Here is a 27,049-nt window from a genome sequence, read left to right on the forward strand (position 1 = left end):
CCACTTGAGGAGCCGACTTCTCTAAATATCATTCATGAGCTCAAAAATCGCTTCCCGGTGGTTCGTAGCCCACCTAAAGCTGTATATCCAGTCATTATGGTCACTGTAAATCTCCCCGAAGACTTCTGATACTGCAAACATTGACAACAGGGTAAACAGCTAGATGGAAATCACCCTGTTGTCAATATTTGCAGTAGCAGAATTCTTCGGTGTGATTTACAGCATTTAATTGGGATTTTCGTTTAATAATAATTATTAATTCATTAGCATTTAAATAATTGCAATATCTCAGTAATTTTCATCATTAATATTAATAAAAAGTTGTTCATGTTCTCATCTCCATCTATCTGCAATTTTACAACTCTTAGGCTCAACTGTCACTTACGCGACTCAGGTCGAGAAGAGACTCGACTCTAGTCGAGAGCATGTGTTTTCAAATGGTGACGTCGCGGAGACTACACCTTTTCCAATTTTATTTGAGAAAGTATCAATTGTATTTAATAGTCACTTGTAATTGAGAGAATGTCATATTGTAATGAGAATAGTCAATTGTATTTCGGAAGTCGTCACATGGAATTGAGAATAGTGAATTGTATTTGAGAAATCGTCAAATATAAATGAGAACTTATCAATTGAAAATGAGAAAATTTTCCAATTGACTTGTCGTGACTCTTCTGTAGCCTACAGTACAGGTTTGATTTAAGCTTGAGCAGGAAAGGATACTGTACTACTTACACAGTATTCAAATACTACCATAGCCTTGCATGGGGGGGGGGAAATTGATACTTTCTGATGAAATTGATGATTAATGAGAATTATTTCTATGAATGTATGTATTGGCAACGCGAATTTTGTCTCCAAAAATTTTGAAACATTGCACTTGATGAAGATGAAATTCTCTATATTATGTTTACGGCGCAATTGAACTTATTAATCAATCAATTGAACCTCTTTATCAAACAGTTCGGCAATTCTTCAATGGGTTTTGGGGCTTGAAAATAATGTTTTATTAGAAAACTAAACGTTTTATTGGAATATTAAATTTATTATCATTTTATTTTATATGAGTACAGTACTGGAAGTACTGGTTTTTTAAAATTATTTCCCAATTACAACTAACAACTTCTCGATTTCAAATGTGTTCTCAAATTGAAATGACTCTTTCTCAAATAAAATTCACTATTCTCAATTACAAGTGATGACTTCTCAAATACAATTGACTATTCTCATTTACATCTGACGTTTTCTCAAATACAAGTGACTATTCTCAAATACAATTGATACTTTCTCAAATACAGTTGGAAAAGGTGTAGAATTGACTGGTCTGAGTGTCACCATTTGAAAACACATGCTCTCGACTAGAGTCGAGTCTCTTCTCGACCTGAGTCGCGTAAGTGTGAGTTGAGCCGTAGATGATCTATTTATTGATCAATAAATGCCAATTTCTATATCTATATCAAAGTCATATTCAACTATAGTGTATCGCATATTTAGGATATACCATGGCCCACTGTACTGTTTCTAGTATTTATTGGCTAATAAAATATTGTTATTTTTATAAAATTTATATTTATTTTTCACAGATATCAACATTAGTTCATTCGACAGAAGCGGCCAGTCTCACCTTACCACAGCAGGAAAAAGCAGCTGAAACTCCTCTAGAAATTCCAGAAAATTATGAATCCGAACCTCTAAACAGAGGAGCTAGAGCGTCTCTACGATCAAGAGCCGGGATGTTCTTAATTAGACAGGGAGGAAGATACGTTTGGAGGACCTTGTTCTGAAAACAAAAATGTAAATGATTACCGGTAATTCATTAAACATTTCGCTATCTGATCTGTTGTTTCATTGTTTCTAATCTCGACCGGTGCTAAAAGTTTTTGACCACAGTACTGTCACATAGATACGGCCACCCCGTCTTTCGGAGGAGACGATAAGCTGTTGGACCCGACTACCTAAAAATCTGGTGTGGCGCACTCACACAACTTTCCTTGCCGTTATGAAAATTGATCTCCTGACGCTAGTGTTCCCGCACATCTCAAGTATACTATTCACAGACTTCAGACTAGAGCCAGCTGGTGACAGGGCAATAACGCTGGGGACACACGGGGTCTGCTATCTCTTAATAGTGAATCATTTAATAGAATCAACAGTTGCCAACAGTTTGCAATTGGATAATCACATTTTCTCGAATTTCGAGCTTTTTTTTAATTTTAGGTGAAAATGTTACATAACATTAATTGTAGAGATTCTCATGCTCAATCTTTTCCACTCGAAATTTTTTGTTCAAATTTTATCTGAAGCCTGATAATTGAGAATCTAAAATCAAACTTTGCATAGATGGGGCGGAGCTCCTGAAATTTGTACAGATATGGGACTTGCGGCAGTTGATAGAGCTTATCAATGACTATTTAGGTATATCTTTGATCAAAATCGTTGGAGCCGTTTTAGAGAAAATCACGAAAACCCCGGTTTTTGACAATATTTTCGCCATTTTAGCCGCCATCTTGAATCGAATTTGATTGAAATTGTTTGTGTCGGATCCTTATATTGTAAGGACCTCTAGTTCCAAATTTCAAGTCATTCCGTTAATTGGGAGATGAGATATCGTGTACACAGACGCACATACACTCATACACTTTTTTGGACTCAGGGGACCTTGATACGTATAGAAATTTAGAAATTGGGGTACCTTAATTTTTTTCGGAAAGCAATACTTTCCTTACCTATGGTAATAGGGCAAGAAAAGTAAAAAGTAGTCGTCATCACTCATCATCATCCCTCTCACTCATTACCCACGCACAAGCCTGAGAGCTTATGTGGGCATCACCCTCAGTATTATTATTATTATCATTTTGGAGAATGGGCTACTAAATTATCTTATGTTTTATCTTTATAGAAATATCTATCAGACATGGTATCAAAGTAGGTACTGTTCTATTATTTCGATAATGAATTGAGTGAGCTATTGTTGTACAGTATTATTGTTGTGTCATCTAAAGCATTATTACTGGTGTTCTGCCCTAGGGCAGGTCTAAACATGATTCCTCCTTCTCCATTCCTCTCTGTCCTGTGCAATTCTCTTCATCTTGGAGTACTTTCCCTCCTCCCTGATATCCCTGATATATCAGATCCCTGATATTTGGTAGAGAGTTAGTGGGGAGGATATTTTTAATATTCTTTCCGAAGAATGGACATTGATATGTCCAAAGCTCCGCCAATTTATGTAGATACATAACAATATAATTATTATCTATAGTTATTATATTACAAATTGCTTTTTCATATCATATACAGTTCAATAATTATTTTCTTAGTCTATATCATGTAAATTCATCTATAATTTTGCTGTATTGTAAGCTATTGTATATAAGTGTATAAGACAGTATATATTGTAATCTACATAAATAAAGTACTCAATCAATCAATCAATATCATCCACCAACTTCACTCTTTTTCGTCCCAGCACCCTCCCTCCTTGCACAGTCCCTTCCATTGTCTCCACAAGTAGTCCGCCATGCCTCAGCAAGTGTCCCAGCCAGTTCCGCTTTCGTCTCCTTATCACCGCCATAATATTCCTTTCCTCTCCTACTCTACGCAGTACCTCCTCATTCCTCACTTTATCCATCCAGCTGATCCTCTCCATCCTCCTCCACACCCACATTTCAAAGGCCTCCAATCTCTTCTCTTCCTTGCTTTCTGAGAGTCCAGGTTTCCGCTCCATAGAGAGCCACGCACCACACAAAACACTTGGCCATCTTCTTCCGCAGTTCTATTTGCATTTTGCTACTCACCAATCTTCTTATATTGCTGAATGCCTCCTTTGCTCTTGCAATTCTCACTTTTACTTCTAAATCACATCGCATATCCTCTTTAAACATACACCCAAGGTACCTGAATGATGACACCTGTTCAATGTGATGCAATCCTATGTTGATTGTTGCTTTCTTTGGAGTCTTGCTGATCACCATACTCTTTGTTTTCTTCACATTCACTCTCATCGCATACTCTTCACAACAGTGATTGATATGTTTTAACATATCATTCATTGCGCGCTCATTTTCAGCCAGCACAGCCATATCATCTGCAAACTTGATACATTCTATCCTTCTCCCTCCAATCTTCACCCCCCTTTTACCTGACAAACTCTTTCCAATCATTTCCTCTAGGTAGCAGTTGAATAATGTTGGGGACAAGCTGCAACCCTGTCTCACTCCTCTCCCAATTCTACTTCCTTGTGACATTTCATCTCCTATCTTTATTTTCACTTCCTGGGGACATGTACAGATTTGCAATCTAAAGCATAATTAATAATAAATAATTCAATAAACCTACACTAGAAACTACATGAGAATACAACATACTATAGTGAGGTGCACGTTATAATGGCAGTGAAGAAATATAGGAGAAAAACGTTGCCGATCCTCTGTCTTGTCAATTTCTTCTATAGACGGTAGCTGATAAAGGTTTATTGATGTAATATTAACGCTTCATTCACGTTAATCAATATTATATTTGACCGAGCGAAGTGAGGTCTAAGATTTAAGTCGACGGTTTGGCATTTCACTTAATGTTTAAATGTTTATATGTTTTTATAATGCGCATTTACGGCGAAACGCGGTAATAGATTTTCATGAAATTTGACAGGCATGTTCCTTTTTAAATTGCGCGTCGACGTATATACAAGGAAATACAAGGTTATATACAACCTTGTATATACAAGTTTTTGGAAATTTTGCGTTTCAAGGATAATATGAAAGGAAAAAGGAGCCTCCTTCATACGCCAATATTAGAGTAAAAATCAGACTATAGAATTATTCATCATAAATCAGCTGTCTAGTGGACTATAATACTACCCGTTCAAAAAATCGAACATCTTGAAAATGTATCTTTCCATCAACGTTAGTAAACAGTTGACTATAATACTACCCGTTCAAAAACATCGAACATCTTGAAAATTGTTTATTCCATCAACATTGTAGACAGTTGCAGCCAGACCTGATAACAGCGCTCACACTCATATTCCGGGACGACACGTCACGGTACGATATAGGACAGAAAGCTCTATATTTATTTAGGATTTTTTCTAGACATTTTTAATTGATAAATTATTTATTAATTTTTGATAAAACATAACAACAGGTCAATGTAATTCACTGAGCGCGAGGTCTACTGTTCACAGAACTACTAGTTTATTAAGCAAGAAATGATATTTTTCAATAATTTCATACTCAATTTTCATAATTAAGGTGAAATATTTTGTTAATTAATTATTAATTCTACATTGTTAAAAGCTGATCTGGCAACAGAGCAAAGCGAGAAAGAGCTATCCGCTATCCGCAATAGCGCTATCCGCTTTGTTGAATGATAGACAAGGATAGCAACACCGTTGCTAATCAAACACTGCCATTATAACGTGGACCTCACTATAGGCCCATCTCCTGTATAAGGTTGAAAAATTAATTATTTGGTTACATCTTTGTTCTCAATGTGTCTATATCTCAAGAGTAATCATAATTACTAATTTGAAAATCATGTTTTTGGACTCAGGGTACATTGAAACGTATAGAAAACTTGAAATTAGGGTCCCTTAATTTTTTTTTGGAAACCAATAATTTCTTACAGGTGATGGTTTTTTGATCCATTCCGAGCTGCTATGTATTAACACACTTTTTTCTATATATTTAAACAGGACATGCATTCAAATATTCAAGTAAATAATTAAAAACTTTGACTTACTGACTGAAGCACTTTCGACCGTCTAGCGATCATTTTCAACAGTGAAATTACCTATGGTAATAGGGCAAGAAAAGTGAAAATTCCCTACATGATATCAAGACCTACAGATAAATATTATCCTGAACATTGGTAATTATTTTTTCGCCCCACTTGGATGTAATGAGCTGGTTTACGTGCGTCATATGGAGGCCGAAAATGATTGTTTTCTGACCAGGCCGGTAAAATTTTTACGGCCCTAGGGCTGTAAAATAACCTTGAAGTCAGCTGATTCTGATTTGTTGTGAACGTGTTTACAAAATGGTTTATAAAACGGAATCAGTTTATGCTTCTAGAATTGAATAACGTATTTTGCAATAAGATACTATCATTTTATTTGGATGAATGAAATACAAATAAGATATTATAAACTATTCAAATTCAATTTTCAGAGTATAATAGGATCTAACCTCAAACCTCACAGTACTTCGTTTATCACGAAACATGGTGAATAATTTTGGAACTACTTGGGCAATATCCATGGTGCTGAACGTTTTTACAAATAATTTATGAAACGGAATCAGTTCCTGCTTCTAGAATTGAATAGAGTATTCTGCAATGATATACTATCATTTTATTTGGATGAATGAAATACAGATAAGATATATATTATAAACTATCCGAATTTGATTTTCAGAGTAGGATAGAACTTCTAACCTTAACTTCCCAAGTCCATGACAACAAGCAATCAAGCATTGTTGACGTTGACATTCAGATTGGCCAAATTTCAAGTGTGCTAAAACAGCTGATCAAAGAACTTTTCATTATTTATGTTTATTATTCAATATTTAAAACATTTATAATTATATCATCTTATTGCCATATGAAAGAATAAAAAAGTATAAACTCAACCTCTCACATAATTATTAAACATAATCTTTTAGTTTATTTAGACAAATCAGAGTAAAAAATGAAAATACTTGGACAATTTCCTGATATTCAGATTACCTCACATTTGCTAGAGCTATGACCTTCCACTTTTGCTTTCGGAAGTGCTTAATGAACAATTATTATTCTCATATATATATATATATATATATATATATATATATATATATATATATATATATATTGTATATTTTTCTGTGTGGCGAAAAATAACGTTCTCACCATGGGCAAAAATGTTTTTCCGGCTCTCAATCTTTTCTAGTCCTCGGCCTACGGCCTCGGACTTGAATACCGATTTCGAGCCGGAAAAGTCTCATTTTCGGCCCTAGGTGCGAAATATACTGTTAAAAACCCTACAAAATTAATAAAAATTCGTTCATTTTGGATGTTCTTCAACAAAACGATCATACAACAAAGTCAGTATTCCTAATAAATAACATAATCGCTTCCAATTCAATCAATACTGAAAATTTTAAGTGGAAAGAAACAACAAAGAAGTGAGTAGACAATGTATGATTCATGCGATATCATGTTCCAATTATCATACTCCTTACAATGAAGTAAACATAATAGAAACTATATTCTTCCAATAAGAATTTTAACAAAAGTTTCGATTTTTTTTCAACGATCACAACTGCTTCAACCTATATCTATACATAAACCTACTAAACATTGTTTCCCAATAAATATAGGAAACAAATCCATGAACACCTTTTCAGATCGTTTTGTGTAAATTGAACAATGAAATATTATTGTTCATCTGCTACAGAAATATTTTGAGTCTGTGTTCTATTGAGCGCAATTTGCAGTGTGCTCATACAGTAGAGATGCAATTTTATCTATTTAGCATTTTGTGAGAGTGTAATGTAATAAAAGATCACTGATATGGATTGGAGAAAAATGGTTCTATTTCCTTCAATTTTTGTAGTTATTGTGGTAAGTAATCCTATAATATTATTATATTTTTGGGAAGTTTTCATAAATCTAAATGGGTCTGAATAACCATCAGAGATTAAAGCCACTTGGCAATCTCTGTGCTGACCATATACACTAAATTTAATATACTATCTACAATATCAAGCATTGGTGGTTATTCTATAATGATTACCACAAATACACTCCAATATATATGCTGTACAATATTTTAAAATTGAGGTAGACTTTAACAGAAAATTCGAATTATGACGTTTCTCAAGAAAGTTCCTAAAGTCTGTAAAAATGTTGAGACTTGGCTCTTTATCCAAAAAATAACAGCGTTGTCAAATTGTGTATGATTCTAATTCGGTTTATCTTTGACAATTGGAAAAATAATTTGAATTATTTTTGAGAAATATTACCCCTTTCATCACCCACTTATATTTTGAAATAGAAAAATTTCTAGCCGAGCAAATTCTCTCATCTATAGCACACTACATTATTTTAATCTTTTTCTATTCTACTACCTAGGCCAACTTGATGGCATAGATTGATGAGATGAATTTCTCGTATTGTTTATACGACTTTGACTTACAAACCTTAAGGTGCGTACAGACTTTCGCTCTGCTCCGCAACCGAACGTCACTCCAGAAGAGCGATTGATGATCGACCGGGGAGCAACAGTAGTTCGACCGGGGAACGCGAGAAGATCTAACATCTTCCGTAACGTTCATGATGGGTGCGTGGGCGGAGCGACTGTGGTTCGATGGTGGTACGAGGGCGGTACGAGGGAGGAGCGTGCTCGGTGCGGGTTGGAAGCGCGAATATGTGTACGCAGCTAAACACACCTTACAAACCTGACTTACAGTCACCTACAACTAATATAGTAGTCCCTTCAGAAGTAATTAAATTAATAATATATCCACTGTATCGAATATGGACTCTGATACACATTTATAACGAGAAATAACGTTATAATAACGAGGTTTAGTAACAAGAAAAAGGTCGGCTGATGAATAGGGTGTATGGTATGCTGTCATGTACGTTAGTACATGAAACAGAAAATTAGAAGCTAGAAAGTTAAAAGCTATAAATTTAGAAAGCTAGACTAGAAAGTTAGAAGCAGAGCGCGTGCGTAGAATTCTATTCCCTTAAAATGAGGACTACATGATTTTATATTCAAATTTTGACACCTCTAAACTAGAGAATTTAAAGTGCGTTCATAAAATATAATTGTTACGCTGGAAATCCCTTAAGAATTCTAGTAAGGCTATGACGCTTTACATAGAGCCAGTGTTATAGCATTGCAGGTGATCAGGGTGGACAGTACAAGCCTCCGTGACTTTGAAACGGCATATAGGCAAGGTATGGTATGCGGGGTAATATTCACGGCTTTGCAAAAACATCACAGGCTTCAGAGACCCTAGATCCCTAGATGGAGGAAGCTCCCTACACACAGAGATTCTTCATGAATGAGAGAGTTGCAATGTACCACCAACAATGGACAGAGTATGTTGAACGATGATAGGCTGGGTTGTGCTAAAAGGACGTAACTCCAAAAAGCTCCTTGTGAATCTTTTCGGATGCAACACGTTGCTTTTGAGAAGATACAGAAGAGCATCTGTTGCTTATGGAAAGATACATTAAAGCTCATTGTGTATCTTTTCGGATGCAGAACGTTGCTTTTGGGAAGATACAGAAGAGCATCTGTTGCTTATGGAAAGATACATTAAAGCTCCTTGTGTATCTTTTCGGATGCAGAACGTTGCTTTTGGGAAGATACAGAAGAGCATCTGTTGCTTATGGAAAGATACATTAAAGCTCCTTGTGTATCTTTTTGGATGCAACACGTTGCTTTTGGGAAGATACAGAAGAGCATCTGTTGCTTATGGAAAGATACATTAAAGCTCATTATGTATCTTTTTGGATGCAACACGATGCTTTTGGGAAGATACAGAAGAGCATCTGTTGCTTATGGAAAGATACATTAAAGCTCCTTGTGTATCTTTTTGGATGCAACACGTTGCTTTTGGGAAGATACAGAAGAGCATTTATTGTTTATGGAAAGATACATTTTCAAAAATGTTGGATGTTTTTGAACGAACGAGTAGTATTGTAGTTTAGTGGCCCTCCGCCGATAGGAAAGCGAGAGACTTCTAACATGAAATAAACAAACAATAACAATGGATAAACCAATGGTAAATTACAAATTATGAAAATCTGGTGTGGCGCCTTCACACAACTTTCCGTTATGAAAATTGATCACCTGACGCTAGTGTTCACGCGCATCTCAAGTCTGCTATTCAAAGATCTGAGCCAGCTGGTGACAGGACAATAACGCTGTAGACACACGATGTATGCTATCTCTTCATAGTGAATGATTTAATAGAATCAACAGTTGCCAACAGTTGCAATTGAATAATCACATTTTCTCGAATTTCGAGCTTATTTTCTATTTTAGATGAAAATGTATTACTGAACATTAATTGTAGAGATTTTCATGCTTAATCTTTTCCACTTAATTTTTTTATTTAAATTGTATCTGAAGCCCGATAATTGGGAATCTGAGATCAAACTTTGCATAGATGTGGCGGAGCTCCTGAATTTTTTACAGGTATGGGACTAGTGGCAGTTGATATAGATTATCAATGACAATTTTAAGTATCAATTAGATCAAAATCGTTGGAGCCGTTTTCGAGAAAATCCCGAAAAACCCTGTTTGTGACAACATTTTCGCCATTTTAGCCGCCATCTTGAATTTAATTTGAAATTTTTCGTGTCGGATCCTCATATTGTAAGGACCTTAAGTTCCAAATTTCAAGTCATTCCGTTAATTGGGAGATGAGATATCGTGTACACAGACACACATACAGACCAATACCCAAAAACCACTTTTTTGGACTCAGGGGACCTTGAAACGTATATCAATTTAGAAATTGGGATACCTTAATTTTTTCGGAAAGCAATACTTTCCTTACCTATGGTAATAAGGCAAGGAAAGTAGTGATAGAAACATAATTTAACCTCAAATACAGCAGCAAAGAAAAATAAACAAAAAATCGGAGATACAAAAGCCTAACCTCAAAAAATGTTGATTGAAGCCTTTCGCTGTTATGAAGACATTTTTATAATGTATGTCCTACCATTAGTGACCGACCAGTCTACTATACTGCAACTCAGACATACCTGAGGATATTCAACCAACCGAAGTAGAATTGTGATTAGGAACTCTCGCTGTGTTTCCAATTCCTTTACATCTCCCGGTGGATTGGATGATGAGAAAGCATGCTCTACAACAGAAGTAAAGCTAGAACACCTGAAAATCAAAAAGACAATATAAATTAGAATTTGAAATTACAGAGAATGTGGTTAGATTTAGTTCATCTCTGCTTTCGGGTAGGTGGCCTTCTGGCCAACATGAGCAATTTCGCCTTCTACGGTACCTGAGTTTAGTGGCGCTTCCTCGGATTTCCGGTCATATCAAGCAATCTCGCCTTCTACGGTACCTGAGTTTAGTGGCGCTTCCTCGGATTTCCGGTCATATCAAGCAATTTCGCCTTCTACGGTACCTGAGTTTAGTGGCGCTTCCTCGGATTTCCGGTCATATCAAGCAATTTTTCTTCTTTTTTTGAATAAAAATGACTTGAGATTCTTATACAGAGATAAATCATAAATATCAGGTTACCGAGCTTCACTCGTTATTTATTCATTGATAAACAAAACACAATTCTTTAAAATGATTGGGGAAGGACTAATATGCAAAGCCCAAACCTGTTTCGACTCAGAATTTTGATTTATACACTACTAGTAGTTCTGTGAACAGTAGACCTCACGCAGTATTCTCATCCACAAATACCAGATGTCAACTGTTTTAAATGTTAACAAACTCAGTTCACGTTTGAATTTGTATTTCATATGATATAATTCATCCAGTTCCGGATGATCTTTCTATCTGATGAAAATTATTTTTTTAGAATCAAAAATATTATAATTTCTCCAGCATTATTTAGTTCATTTGTTTATTTTTATTAACCTATTAAATTAGTTTTATCGAATGTGAGAATATTGATACTGATGGGCTCGCATAATAATACCATAACTGCAAAACAAAATATTGAAACCAAAGACCTTAAAGCTGCGATTAGACCAAATTTATTAAAAAATGTTAACTCAATCCTTTTAGATTATATTAGATTGAACATAACTTATCATACACATGATGACCATGTGTGTTTGTCAACTTCCGTTCAATCTAATAGAATCTATAAGGATTAAGTTATAACCATTTTGTTAATAACTTTGGTGTAAACCCAGCTTAAAGATGCATACCTCTTTAATGTCTTTGATTGAAACTATAGACCTTATACAAATACTGGCTTCTCCAGTAATTTTGTTAAGATATTTTGTTAATAACTTTGGTGTAAACCCAGCTTTAATGTTTCTTTATTTTTCAGGTCGTGTTTATATTTTACAGCTGGCTTAAAAAAGCGTCAGTTTATGAATTTGTCATGGAAATTTGTATGAAAGCGTCAGTTTATACGTCAGTTTATGAATTTCGGGAATGAGATATTTTGATTTTCCACAGACGCACTCGCTCACTCACTTCCATTATCCACAGACGACGAAAGTCTCAGCTGTTTTTCCAAGGATGAATTATCCTTTTAACGTCGTTCAGCGAGTTTTCCCAGGGATGAGACCTAGTGCAATCGAATTTTTATATCATAAACATACTATGTTCCAAATTTCGTGAAAATCGTTGGAACCGTTTTCGAGATCCGTTGGACATAAAAAAAACTTTGGTGTAAACCCAGCTTTAATTTTTCTTTATTTTTCAGGTCGTGTTTATATTTTACAGCTGGCTTAAAAAAGCGTCAGTTTATGAATTTGTCATGGAAATTTGTATGAAACCGTCAGTTTATGAATTTCGTTAATGAGATATTTTGATTTTCCATAGACGCACTCGCCCACTCACTTCCATTATCCACAGACGACGAAAGTCTCAGCTGTTTTTCCAAGGATGAATTATCCTTTTAACGTCGTTCAGCGAGTTTTCCCAGGGATGAGACCTAGTGCAATCGAATTTTTAAATCATAAACCTACTATGTTCCAAATTTTGTGAAAATCGTTGGAACCGTTTTCGAGATCCGTTGGACATAAAATAACCATATAAAAAACCAATATATAAATAACCAGTAAAAATATACAGAAATTACTCGCTTAATATAATAGGATAAGTAATATCATCATGAGTAGCCTAATTATAAGTTGAGCTTTATTACCATTGAATGAAAAAGACTAAGAAATTGTCAAAAACCACAGATTTATTGATACTTAGAAAGACCGGTATCAGAGATTGACAATGGTGTAATAACCGAAACCGGTCTTTCTAAGTATCAATAAATCTGTGTTTTTTGACAATTTCTTAGTCTTTTTCATTCAATATGAATAATTACCACAATATCAACTTCTCAACTACTTAAAAAACTTCATTACCATCATAAGTAACTTGACCCCTCTGACTGGGCTAGAGCAACACGCCTAACCGAAAACTTTGTCAAAATATTGTTGTTTTTTTTATACAGGTATCTTTTCTGGCCAATGATGTGACCGCTGTCAAACTGCGCTATCTCTCAGAACCGACCGAACAGTTTGTCACTGAAGCAGATTTGGGATACGAAACTGAGAGCTCGGGATCCACTAGGAGGTTATGGGAACGTGGCGTCATGGGTCCGGCGGGCTTCCTTTACAAATGTTGGTTCACACGATGGATAGCCAAATGGTATATAAAGCGCAAAAAGAAACAAGCTATGAAAAAAGCCAAAAATATGAAAAACAAAATTAAAGCAAAGAAGCCAAAAATATGAAAAACAAAATGAAAGCAAAGAAACCTTTCCGTTGATTCTTTCAGCATGACTTTATCCTCAGTAAATGAATAAATATCTTCATAGTAAATTAATACATTCAGGGACGTTTTCAATTTGATAAATTGACTTAATGCATCCTGTTATAAAATGTGGTTTGGATTATTAAAAATTATAAAAATCAATTAGCACGTTTTGATTACTCATTTACCATTTTCCTTAGACTGATACAGACAATATAAATATAGTAATGTCTAAGAAAAATTTGAAATGAAAAAATCAGGTGTGGTGCACTCACACAACTTTCCTTGCCGTTATGAAAATTGATCAACTGAAGCTAGTGTTCATGAAAAATCGAACTATTATGATGTATGAATTATAAGAAGGTGAAGAAAATGGGAGGAAATTATACGTCTGATATTCATAAAAATAGCACATATGAAGCAACAGGTTTGTTTCCCCTGACGTAAAAATAATATATAATAATAATAATAATAATAATAATAATAATAATATAATAATAATAATAATAATAATTTCAATTTCAATTTATTCATTTAAAGTTACATAGTATGATATACATACAGTGTTTTTTTTCTCCTCTAGCTTAGAGCTAATTGAGGAGTATTCAAATTCATACTACATCATAATAGTTACCGTATACATTCTATAAATACTACAAATGAAAATTTTTGTAAAGTGTTCAATAAACTAAATTGAAAGTCTATTATAGTTTCTATCTGGGATTGATATTAAAGTTCTAATTTCTACCACTTGAATCACAACATTAGTCACTCTATATTCTACTAAATCGGTGATGAACCTTGCAGACATTATTGTCTCTTGCATTTAGGTGGCTTTGAACAGCTGACTAGCTGAACCAACATGCACATCAACAATATTACAATACACACACAGTCATAGAATACAAAAACATAACCTATCCTCCAAAAAACATGTATTATACTACAAACTGTAATATACACTCTCTTAATCATTTTCAACTGCTTCTAAGCACTTTTTTGTTTACAATATTAAAATTATTCTTATTTATTATTCATCCATAGTTTTTTCTTTTCCATTTCCCATTGTACAGTGCAGTTTATTATGTCTACTATGTGCAAACTAACCTATCTACTAACTAACCTATTAGAATATTAACATAATCTTCAACAATCTTTTCATTCAAACAATTCCTATAAAATAATTCTTAAGTTTAGTTTTTATTTCATTTCTTTGTAAATTTTTCAATTCTGGTGGCAAATCGTTCAACAGGTAAGGGATTCTGTATTTTAATAGGTTCTTACCATAATTATATTATAACGCTGTGCTCTAAATAGCCTATTCTCAAACCATAACTTATCGTTTATTTCCCTTAATTCATCTTCAAAATAATGTGCATATTACATCTTCATTATCACATTATCATCTTCATAATACTAATAATAATAATAATAATAATAATAACTTTTATTCACTTCATTGTACAATTTTACAAAGCATAAAACATAAAAAATAGCAAGTGCACTCCTCATTAGGCTAGGCCTGCGTCGAGGAGTGGTTCGTCTTATGAATTACAGAAAATATATAAGAAAAACGATTCAGCTGCTTCAAGTACTATATAGAGCTACTTACATAAATAGTATTATCTTATGCCATTAAGCAATCTAAACAAAAATACACATCTTCCACAAAAATAAACAAATTGATTACAATGCTTAGTTTATATAGCCTAGTTACAGAATAAAGTTAAACTATTTCAATGAAAAAATGAAACGAAACAATTTATGAAGCCGATAAATACAGTCTAACCTTCTACAGAAAATCGATAAGGAGGACTCTCTAGAAATATCGAAAGGTAAAACATTAAATAAACGAGGACCCTGAAAGGCTGCATGACCAGCCGCAGATGCAGTTACACATCTCGGCTCATACAGTTTCTCTCTGGCTTGACCACGAGTTGTATATCCATGTTCAGGAGTCACTGGAAAATCTAATGGTCGTTCAAATACATATTTTAATAAGTTCAATTTATATAAATCCTCAGGGCTTAGAACTTTGAATTCTTTATAGATTAGGTTAGTGGGATATCTAACTGGTCTATTCAGACATTTTTACAATTTTCTTATATTGCAAAATAAGGGGTTGTAAGATGAAGATCCACAACCTCCCCATCCAACAATGCCGTATTCAATTACAGAAGAGATTAGGGCAAGGAATACCATCCTCAACTGGTACAATGGAAGAATATCTCAATTGAAAAATATAAAATGTTTTCCTTAATCTATTGCAAACATAAGAAATATGTGGCTCCCACCTTAGTCGAGAATCTATCATGATGCCTAGGTATTTTACAGAATCATGAACAAAGAGAGGAACACACTGGCAATAAGACTGATTACAGTCAGGTTTATGAATAATTATTTTAAGTTGGTACTCCTCAGAGGGCTTACCAGCCATTGTGAGGTAAAAGGGTAGAACCACAGTTTTATCATTATTTATACATAATTATTGTGGTCACACCAATTTTTTATCTTGCTATACCACTATTTGCTTTCTTAAATGTTTCCATCCATGAATTTCCATGAAACAGAGCTACAGTGTCATCCGCAAAAGAGTAGAGAGAGCCACAGTCTAGATCAATATTTAAAATGATAGAAGAATGACATCCTAAAATAGAATTATGGATTATCAAAGAAAACTGAGAAGTTGATGAATAAAAAATAATATTGGGAAAAGAATAATAATGGTAAAAGATGGGAATTACTGAGAAATTGCAATTATTCAAATGTTACCCTTTATGTTTACCCTGTTGTCAATATTTGCTGTAGCAGAGTCTTGGGGTGAATTACATCATTTAATTTGGATTTTCGTTTAAAATAATTATTAAAGTTTTGGGTTTATCCTGTTGATTCTCTCCCAATCATTAATTTGATGTGATTAAGGAATGTAATAAATGTAATTAATAGTAAAAATCTGGTGTGGCGCACTCACACAACTTTCCTTGCCGTTATGAAAATTGATCAACTGACGCTAGTGTTCCCGCGCATCTCAAGTCTACTTTTCTAAGATCTGAGCCAGCTGGTGACAGGACAATAGCGCTGCAGACACACGAAGTCTGCTATCTCTTCATAGTGAATGATTTAATAGAATCAACAGTTTGCAATTGAATAATCTTATTTTCTCTAATTTCGAGCTTATTTTCAATTTTAGGTGAAAATGCTACTGAACATTAATTGTAGAGATTTTTATGCTCAATCTTTTCCACTTGACATTTTTTGTTTAAATTGTATCTGAAGCCTGATAATTGGGAATCTAAAATCAAACTTTGCTTAGATGGGGCGGAGCTACTGGAATTTTTACAGATATGTGACTTGTGGCAGTTGATAGAGCTTATCAATGACTTTCCTATGTATGAATTTGATCAAAATCGTTGGAGCCGTTTTCGAGAAAATCGCGAAAACCCCTGTTTTTGACAACATTTTCGCCATTTCAGCCGCCATCTTGAATTGCATTTGATCGAAATTGTTCGTGTTGGATCCTTATAGTGTAAGGACCTTATGTTCTAAATTTCAGGTCATTCCGTTAATTGGGAGATGAGATATCGTGTGTACACACATACACACACACACACACACACCTTGAAACGTATATAAATTTAGAAATTGGGGTACCTTAATTTTTTTCGGAAAGCAATACTTTCCTTACCTATGGTAATAGGGCAAGGAAAGTAAAAAATGAGACACAGATGTTATCAATACCACTTTAATTTTGTTTTACAAAAGGACCATGGTTTCGGGGACACCTGCCCCAACCTCAGCCAGATCTCAGTCTAGACCTCTGTCTGAACCTCAGTCTAGACCTCAGTCTAAACCTCAGTCTAGACCTCAGTCTAAACCTCAGTCAAGACCTCAGTCCAAACCTCAGTCCAAACCTCAGTCTAGACCTCAGTCTAAACCTCAGTCTAGACCTCAGTCTGAACCTCAGTCTAGACCTCAGTCTAGCTGAGGATGGGGCAGGTGGAGCCCCGAAACCATGGTCCTTTTGTAAAACAAAATTAAAGTGGTATTGACAACATCTGTGTCTCATTTTTTGATTATGGAGAAACACCACTATATCTCTTCAAAATCAATCAATTTCTTAAAAATTCAAAATCTCTTCTTCTTCTCCCTTCTTCCTCACCACCTCCTCCTCCTCCTTCTTTTTCTTCTTCCCACTCTCTTCATCATGTCCTCACTCATTTCTTGATCGTTCTCCTCCATATTTTGTCTGTCTTTTACTTTATTTTTATGTCCTCTGACCTCCTCTAACATTCTGTACCTTAAGATGCTTTGGTTCAGTTTAACAAGTAATAAACATCAATTCTATCTGACAGCTACAATATATTATCGCAGTTCAGCTGAGCTTTAGTGTTTACTAGTTTGTGTTTCTTGAATAGTTCCAAATTTTCTCAAATAACTCAATATTATTCGTTAAAAGTGGTAATTGAGTGGAATATTTCTAAATAATTTATCAATTTAAGCCATCTAAATTCAAAATTTATAGTTTTAATGTTTATTTTGGACCAAAATTTTATAAAAATTGTACACGTGAAATTCTAACCTTATCTTGGACTTTGTCACCTATAAATTTGGAAGAAAAATAGCACAAGGACTACCTTATTATTTTATCTTTCAATGTTATTACACTAGTGTCATTTGCATTGTGAATGAATAAAATAAATTGTAAATAGCGAACTGAATAATTTTAAAATAAGATGCACAGACTACCTTATTATTTTATCTTTCAATGTTATTACATTAGTGTCATTTGCATTGTGAATAAATAAAATAAATTGTAAATAGCGAACTGAATAATTTTCAAATGGGATGCACAGACTAAACAAAGGAGCTTATTTTTATGACCAGCGCTGAGCTCTGAAAGTTTTAATTTCCTACCAGATTTATTATAATAACATCGATCGAAAAATTCCTGCAACTGTGCTATGTAAACTTAGAAAATAAAACTTGGTAAGCATCGGTTACTGAGTTTATAAAAGGACGTGCATACGGCGCTTTCAAGTCTTATAGAAAGATAAGATAGGATCAGACTTCAATTATTTTACATTTGGATGCAAGAATGGATACAAGGACTCTTCTATTGATATCGACTCTATGTGTGGTGTTTTTGGTACGTAAATAATTCATATAGCCTAATATTCTATTGACGTGTGATATCACCTACCTAATCAATCATCAACTTTAAAGCACGACAAATCAAGTACTTATAAGTATGAATTAATTCAAGTAGGCCTACATGGTATAGTGGTTTTGGTACGTAAATAATTATTCATAAATATCCTAATACTTGTCTTTTTCCGTTAGGCTACTCTTAAATATATTGTCTTTATGAAGGCATCATATAGCCAAAACATGTTGAGTGAACAATTTTAAAAATCTGGTGTGGTACACTCACACAACTTTCCTTGCTCATTGATCTATAAGCCTCATTAACGAGGATAATTTAGGGGAATAACATTATGCCGATTGGCGGCTAAATAGTTAAAACTACGATTATACTATTGTTATTGTGTTCAGAGCACATTTTCCTTTGTTTGAATTATGAAATTTGAGGATTCTTTAAAAGTTGTCAAAACAGCTGTTCTACAAATAAAATATCGGCATGTGTTCTTTTGAATAAACTGCTCTACCTACCTACCTCACGTACGAGAAGGAAATTTCAAAGTAAATTTCTCAAGGATGGGGTGGACCCCCTGTTAATTTCTCAGGGAGGAGACTCATGTCAGTTGATAGAGCTGATATATAACTATACAGGGTATGAATTTGGAAAAAATCGGTCAAGTCATTTTTGAGAAAATCGTGATAGAAATTTAACAAAATTCATTCTTCTCAGGAATATTACGGAGCTCCTGCAATTTTCCCAGTAATGAGACTCATGTCAGTTGATAGGGCTTATAAATAGCTATATAGTGTATAAATTTGAAAAAAATCGTTAGAGCCGTTTTCGAGAAAACCGTGAAAAACATGGTTTTTTAGCCATTATCCGCCATTTTTTCCGCCATTTTGAATTGAATTTCTTATTGTCGGATCCTCATGGTATAAGGACCTTAAGTTTAAAATTTCAAGTCAATCGGTTAATTAGGAGTGGAGTTATCGTGTTCACAGACACACACACACACACACACACCACACACACACACCACACACACACACACACCACACACACACACACACACACACACACACACCAACACCCAAAAATCATGTTTTTGGACTCAGGGGACCTTGAAACGTATAGAAAACATGAAATTAGGGTACCATAAATTTTTTTGGAAAGCAATACTTTCCTTACCTACGGTAATAGGGCAAGGAAAGTAAAAAGGGAACTTAGATTTCTATTTTAATTTATATCCTAATACTTCATTGAACTGTATATTACCTAATCAATCATCAATTCGAATGCTTGAAAAATCAAGTACTATGGCGCACACTGTATTCATTATTTTCTTCAAGAATGGATACAAGAGCAAGTATTGAATAGAAAAGACTAAGAAATTGTCAAAAAACCACAGATTTATTGATACTTAGAAAGACCGGTTTCGGTTATTACACCATTGTCAATCTCTGATAAACTCCAAAGTTTATCAGAGATTGACAATGGTGTAATAACCAAAACCGGTCTTTCTAAGTATCAATAAATCTGTGATATCAGAGATTGACAATGGTGTAATAACCGGTCTTTCTGAGTATCAATAAATCTGTGGTTTTTTGAGAATTTCTTAGTCTCTTTCGTTCAATATCAATAATTACCACAATATCAACTTCTCAACTACACAAAAAAAAGAGTAATTCTTTTTTCAATGTTATTTTCCATCAGGAACTGCTTATTATTAAATCACTTTTTGCTATTAAAAAGAATGACTACCAGTCAGAATTTAAAACAATAAATGAATTAATCACTCACTGTGATAACGAGATTTTTCGGCAGGTCCGCCATCTTCCTGGTTGTTGTAGCTGAAATATCTCGTTGTCACAGTGAGTGATTAATTCATTTAATATCGGGGGGACCGAGGTTTGCTCTGGAGTGTAAAATCATAGAAATTTGTGACGGAAGATTGAATTTATAGTTCATATTTTATTTATTAATTTTCTCAGTCGTACAATTATTGTTACAGTAATATGAGGAGGCACAACAGGCTTATCGCCCAAAACTGTCCCTTTTCAAATTTATACTACAGTCCAAATCAAAATCTAGGTTAAGCTACAATCACTCATCAAAATAACAATTTATTCACACTTCAAAAAACAAACACATCATAAATTACAAATAGATATACTACTAGTAGTTCTGTGAACAGAAGACCTCGCGCTCAGTAAGTTACATTGACCTGTTGTTTTGTTTTCTCAAAAATTAATAAATAATTTATCAATTTAAAATGTCTAGGAAAAATCCTAAATAACTCTACTGTTGCTCTAATATTGGTGTATGAAAAAGGCTCCTTTTACCTTTTATATTATTCTTGAAATGCAAAATTTTCAAAAACCTTGTATATACGTCGACGCGTAATTTAAAAAGGAACATACCTGTCAAATTTCATGATAATCTATTACCGCGTTTCGCCGTAAATGCGCAACATATAAACATTCAAACATTTAAACATTAAGAGAAATGTCAAACCGTCCACTTGAATCTAAAGGTGCGTACAGACTTTCGCTCTGCTCCGCAACCGAACGTCACTCCAGCAGAGCGATTGATGATCGACCGGGGAGCAACAGTGGTTCGACCGGGGAACGCGAGAAGATCTAACATCTTTCGTAACGTTCATGATGGGTGCGTGGGCGGAGCGACTGTGGTTCGATGGTGGTACGAGGGCGGTACGAGGAAGGAGCGTGCTCGGTGCGGGTTGGAAGCGCGAATATGTGTACGTAGCTTTAGACCTCACTTCGCTTGGTCAATGAATTCGATTTAGAATTATATACTATGTTTGCTACAATATTTGTTAATATACTATGTATCACTAACAGCATCTAGTAACTATTTTGGACTTTCTTAAGTAAACATGATTTTTAAAAAAAGAGAAATAAACAAAAATAAGTTTCTCTTGCTAAATTTTTCTTCTCGTGAGATCAGCTGGATGATCCCACACACATGCACTCGTTCACTCTTTTCCATTACGGTATCGACAGACGACAAAATTTCGAGCTGTTTTTCCAAGGACGTATTTATCCTTTTAATATCCTTTTAATAAGTTATCCAAGAGTTGAGACCTAGTGCAATCGAATCTTCATATCATAAACCTACTTTGTTACAAATTTCGTGAAAATCGTTAGAGCCGTTTACGAGATCCGTTGAACATAAATATATACCCATATAACTATATAACCACATAACCATATAAATATACAGAAATTGCTCGCTTAATATAATAGGATAGTAAAAAATTCTGACTGGTAGTCGTTCTTGTTAATAGCAAAAACTGAAAAATATGCATTTGAAGATTGATTTTGACTATGGTGAAGACAAAACTAACAAAGGGCCAAGCCGTAATGTTTTTTTCAGATGAGTGGGCAGGACAGAAACCTCTATGATTGGCTGAGTATCAGCTGATTCCCGAACGCCAACCCAATTAGCCAATCGGAGAGCTTCCTGCACTACCGAATCGTCTGAAAATGTTAGAGAAAACGCTTTGTATGGTTTAGCCCTTATTTTGTTTCGTCTTCACCATACTCAATTGACCTTCCAATAAATTTTCAAATGCATATTTTGTTCATTTACGAAAACAATTTTGAAAAGAAGAGATTAATCGTTATATTTGCTCAAAATTCAACAAACTGTACAAGAGAGTACTCATACTGGGACCTGCTTTTTCAGACCAGTCGGCAGTGCAGAAGCCTCTCCCATTGGCTGATTATCAGCTGATTCCCTAACGCCAACCCAATCAGCCAATCGGAGAGCTTCCTACCCTGCCGACTCGTCTGAAAACGCCTGAAAAAAACGCTTTGTGTAGCTTGGCCCTAACTAAATCAAGACAATGGGCCATATGAATAAAGTTGAGCATTTACTTATACTTCTAAAATATGGAGCATATGCTTCATTTTTTATAAATAAACGTGAGCAAAACCTTTTGCTCATGCTCATCAAAAAAAAAAATTGTTTGAGCATTTGCTCAAAAGTAAAAGCTTATACTCAAAATGTTATGAATAAACTAGAGTATTTGCTCAACTTTTAAAGCAAATGCTTCAAGAAAGATTAGACTAGTCTAGAGCAGCTTTCACTTTTTGCTCTCAGTAAAATGGCTCAAATAATTTGTGTGAGGAAAAGGAAACTATACCAGATATGATCACAACCAATAGTTGAGAACTATAAAACTCTTTTTAGATTCAACCATGATATATATTTCCATTATTCCTACAAAAGAATAAATACAAAAGATACCTATCAGATATAAACATAGCCATCACAGAATAGGAAATAGGCATTTAAGAAGATGAGAGTGAAGAAGATTATAAGAAGGCTATTGAGATTACAAGATTACGCTGAAGATTATTTATAGAGATGACATTTTTTCACACTATTATTTCAAAATTCAGAACTCAACTAACCTTAAACTCGATTCATAAATAGAGAACAGAGCAGACGACAAAACACAAGCGGTGTCTATACTTGCATATTTAGCGCTTACTTGAGTAGCACATTCTAACCTTTCACTATAAAAACAAAATAAGGCCAATTAGCTGATGAAAAATCTTTGAAATACGTGAACATTTGCTCCAGAGTTGAGGAGCATAAGGTAAGAGCAAGCATAAGGTAATACAACGAGTATTCCAGATACATTGGGTAAGAGTATAAGGTAAAGCTTATCCATATAAAACTGAGCAAATGCTTATGCTTCTACCTAATGCTCATGAGCAAAACCTCATGCTCCATGCTCTTGCTCATAAACATATGCTCTGTTTTTATTCATATGGCCCAACAATTTCTCACATTCCTTTGTAATGTTCATTTTATATGCTTGTAAGAACAAGATAGCTCTTGTATTCTTAAGCTCGGTCGCACAAAAGCCTGTTAAATTCTAATCATGATTAAGAACTGAACACGAGAACAATAAGAGAAGGCTATTGTAAATAAATCAGTTGTATTTTGCCAAAAAAAATTACCAATCAAATCACATAACAACAAATCCAGAACAGATTATTCGTGCTTATTTTTGAAAGAAGGGTTCTCTTGGAATTAATCACGGTTAAAATTTAACAGGCTTCTGTGCAACCGACACCAAAGATTAGATAAACAGAGATCTGTGCCGGCACTTACTCTTATAAAGTTGTAATCTTTTTGTTCTTACCTCATTTTGTTCTCATATTTTTGTCTCTGTTACTCTCTCTTTTTGACCAGGCATCCTCTCTCTACATTCATCCTACAGAGGCTGCAGTTCTCTCTCCTTTAGAAGAAGATTCTGCATCATCAGATGATTTTGAGTCGATTCTTGATGACTCCGATACTGGCATTTCTGAAAACATAAACGATCGTCAGATTCGTGGTTTGAAGTCGTGGTTTTTAAAATGGTACATGCGAAGGCAAGAAGAGAAAATGAAGAAAAACGCAAAACATTTTGGGAAGAAAGTTCTCAGTTTCTAAATAGAATAGATAATAAAAAAATTGATGATAATAAAATTTACTAAATAATGTTTTTTTTCATTCTTACTAGCAAGCCCGGCGTACTTCGTACCGCCAAAAAGTCAATGTATCTCATGTCATACTTGACTTTGTTTGGTGAATCATGAAATTCTCCTGACAATCAATATTTTCATTTACATCTCGATACGTACTTACTATGTGCTTAGTCATGCAGCATTTATTATTCCAAAAACATATTCTTCTCAATCAATTGGTAGTTATATCTATCAGTAAAGTGTTTAAAAAAAATGGATAGGTTGAATCAGTGTTTCAAAGATGAATTTAATGAGTTAATAGTTGTTGATTGTCAATAGATGGTCCAAGAAGTATACGATATACGATGAATCACACAAAATTCCATATTCTTTCCATCTTCCATTTTAGGATGAATATCAACTGAGCTAAATTTAAAAAAATCTATCATTCTTTAGTAATTAATGAATGGAATACGAACAACTTTCTTTCATTAAGTAAATCATTTTTTTTCCAGTCTCTCAATGATAGGGGACTGATAATCTATATATATAAAAGCGAAATGGCACTCACTCACTGACTGACTGACTGACTGACTGACTCACTCACTCGCATAACTAAAAATCTACCGGACCAAAAACGTTCAAATTTGGTAGGTATGTTCAGTTGGCCCTTTAGAGGCGCACTAAGAATCTTTTGGCAATATTTCAACTCCAAGGGTTGTTTTTAAGGGTCTAAAGTTCGTCTTGTAGCATGTATATTCTTCTTCTCCCAATCTCTTAATTATAATTGAAATTCCCATATCATATGTTACTATAGAACTATAAACTAGATAGAGTACCTCTTCGAAACAGTTGTTAACTGCAACTAATTAATAATTTTGACAGGTTGGCATTAAGTTGAGTTGACTTTGTTAGGTTGGCACCAAGTTGAATATTTTAATGCATTTATCGCGGAAAAATTGATTGGGCACTGCTACTTCAATCCTGGGAATATAATATTACTAGCCGTCAGGCTCGCTTCGCTCGCCATATCCGTTTAGCCAGACGTTTAGTCTGGACCCCCGACTGGATTGTCCTAACATAATAAAAATGCAGGCGAGCGAAGCGAGCCTGCTAATCTCATTCTTGGACGATCCAGTCGGGGGTCTAGGGGCGGAGCCCCCTGGCTAGACGGATATGGCGAGCGAAGCGAGCCTGACGGCTAGTATTGTATAGGTCTTCTAAGGAACCATTATCTACAGCTGGTACCAATCAACTACACTCCAACTCCAAACTACCGTGTTAAGCACGGGTGACCTGTTTATTACAGCTGATAACTTTAGATGCTAAATCATATTATCACAACATGATCTTGAATCATGATCATCTTCCCGTTCTTCTGTAGCCGATTGACTGGCAAGTACGAAAACATAGGTCTGTAAAATGGATTAATAGATAATTATTATTAGCCCCCCTATTGAAATTTCTAGTCAGAAACCATCCCCAATATTCACAAAACATATTCCCAAAGTTTCATGCCGTTCTGTCAAGTAGTTTTTAAGTCTATAGGAAACAAACAAACAAACACACAGACATTTATTTTTTTATAAATAGATTAGAATAGATATGCATAGTAACATTTACGGAATGATGTTCTAGGTTTCTAAATAGAATAGACCACTAGAATGGTATTCCTTCTTCTTCCTCTCACTCTCTTTTTCATCTCCTCACTCATTTCTTGATCATTCTCCTCCAATATTTTTTCTGTCTTTCACTTAATTTTTATGTCCCCTGACCTCCTCTAACCTTCTGTACCTTAAGATGCTTTGGTTCAAAATAATAGAGTTTTACAAATAATAAGCATCAATTCCATTTGTCAGCTACAATATATTATATAATAACATCAATATATTCTGTGATTCATTTAGAGTATAAAATCAACCTTCAAAATTCAAAATTTTAAATCATCATTCCTGGACCGAAAATCAAGTAACGAAGCAGTGTGTGATTACATAACCTTATCTTTTGGACAACACAAACATTTTATCAAAATTTTTGGAGAGAAATAGTACAGGCTCAGCCTAGTTTTTCCTCCAATGTCATAATTGTATTATGATTATAGTATTTCATACAATAAATGGATTATAATTAAATGGATTATCATGCATCGCAGTTCAATGTAAATAGCGAACTGATTTATTTTCAAATGGGATGCACAGACTAAACAACGGATCTCATTTTTATGACCAGCTCTTCTCTCTGAAAGTTTTAATTTCCTACCAGCTTAATAAAAATAATATCGATTGAAAAATTCCTGCAACTGTGCTATGTAAACTTAAAAAATAAAACTTATTAAGCATCGGCTACAGAGTTTATAAAAGGACGTGCATACGGCGCTTTCAAGTCTAATAGAGCGATTAGATAAGTTAGGATCGGACTTCAATTATTTCACATTTGGATGCAAGAATGGATACAAGGACTCTTCTATTGGTATCGACTCTATGTGTAGTGTTTTTGGTACGTAAATAGTGCAAATACCATAATACCTCATTAACCATGCTTTTACCTAATCGATCATCAATTTTCATGCACGACAAATCAAGTACTTATAGTAACGAATTATCGGATGGGCACGGTAAACTGTCGGTCCCGGCTGAAGTATGACATTCGTAAGGCCCATTGACGGCTTAAATTATATATTCAGGCGGTGGGACCTTCCCGCAAGGGACTACCCACCAACAAAAGCCATACGAATTTACTTTAGTAACGAATTTAATCAAGTAGGCCTATAGTGCTGTAAATAATTATTCATATATCCTAATACTTGTCTTTTTTCAGTTAGGGCTACTGTTGAATATAAATAAAAATATAAATCTAAGTACCCTTTTTAAAATAGTTTACTCACAACATGTTAAAACAATTTTAAACAGGTAACTTAGATTTCTATTTTTATTTATATCCTAATACTTCATTGACCTGTGT

The 27,049-nt window shown here is 34.4% G+C and overlaps 1 protein-coding gene across 1 annotated transcript; it reads left to right on the plus strand.

The window, feature by feature from the left end:
* Positions 1-7,379: 7,379 nt before the first annotated feature.
* LOC111046865 lies at positions 7,380-13,624 on the plus strand. The gene is made up of 2 exons (XM_022332503.2): positions 7,380-7,599; positions 13,161-13,624. The coding sequence occupies exons 1-2, from the start codon at positions 7,549-7,551 to the stop codon at positions 13,440-13,442; spliced, it is 333 nt and encodes a 110-aa protein (XP_022188195.1). The 5' UTR covers positions 7,380-7,548; the 3' UTR covers positions 13,443-13,624.
* The last annotated feature ends 13,425 nt before the right edge of the window (positions 13,625-27,049 follow it).

Source organism: Nilaparvata lugens, chromosome 10, assembly GCF_014356525.2.
Source record: "Nilaparvata lugens isolate BPH chromosome 10, ASM1435652v1, whole genome shotgun sequence".
Lineage (NCBI taxonomy): Eukaryota > Metazoa > Arthropoda > Insecta > Hemiptera > Delphacidae > Nilaparvata > Nilaparvata lugens.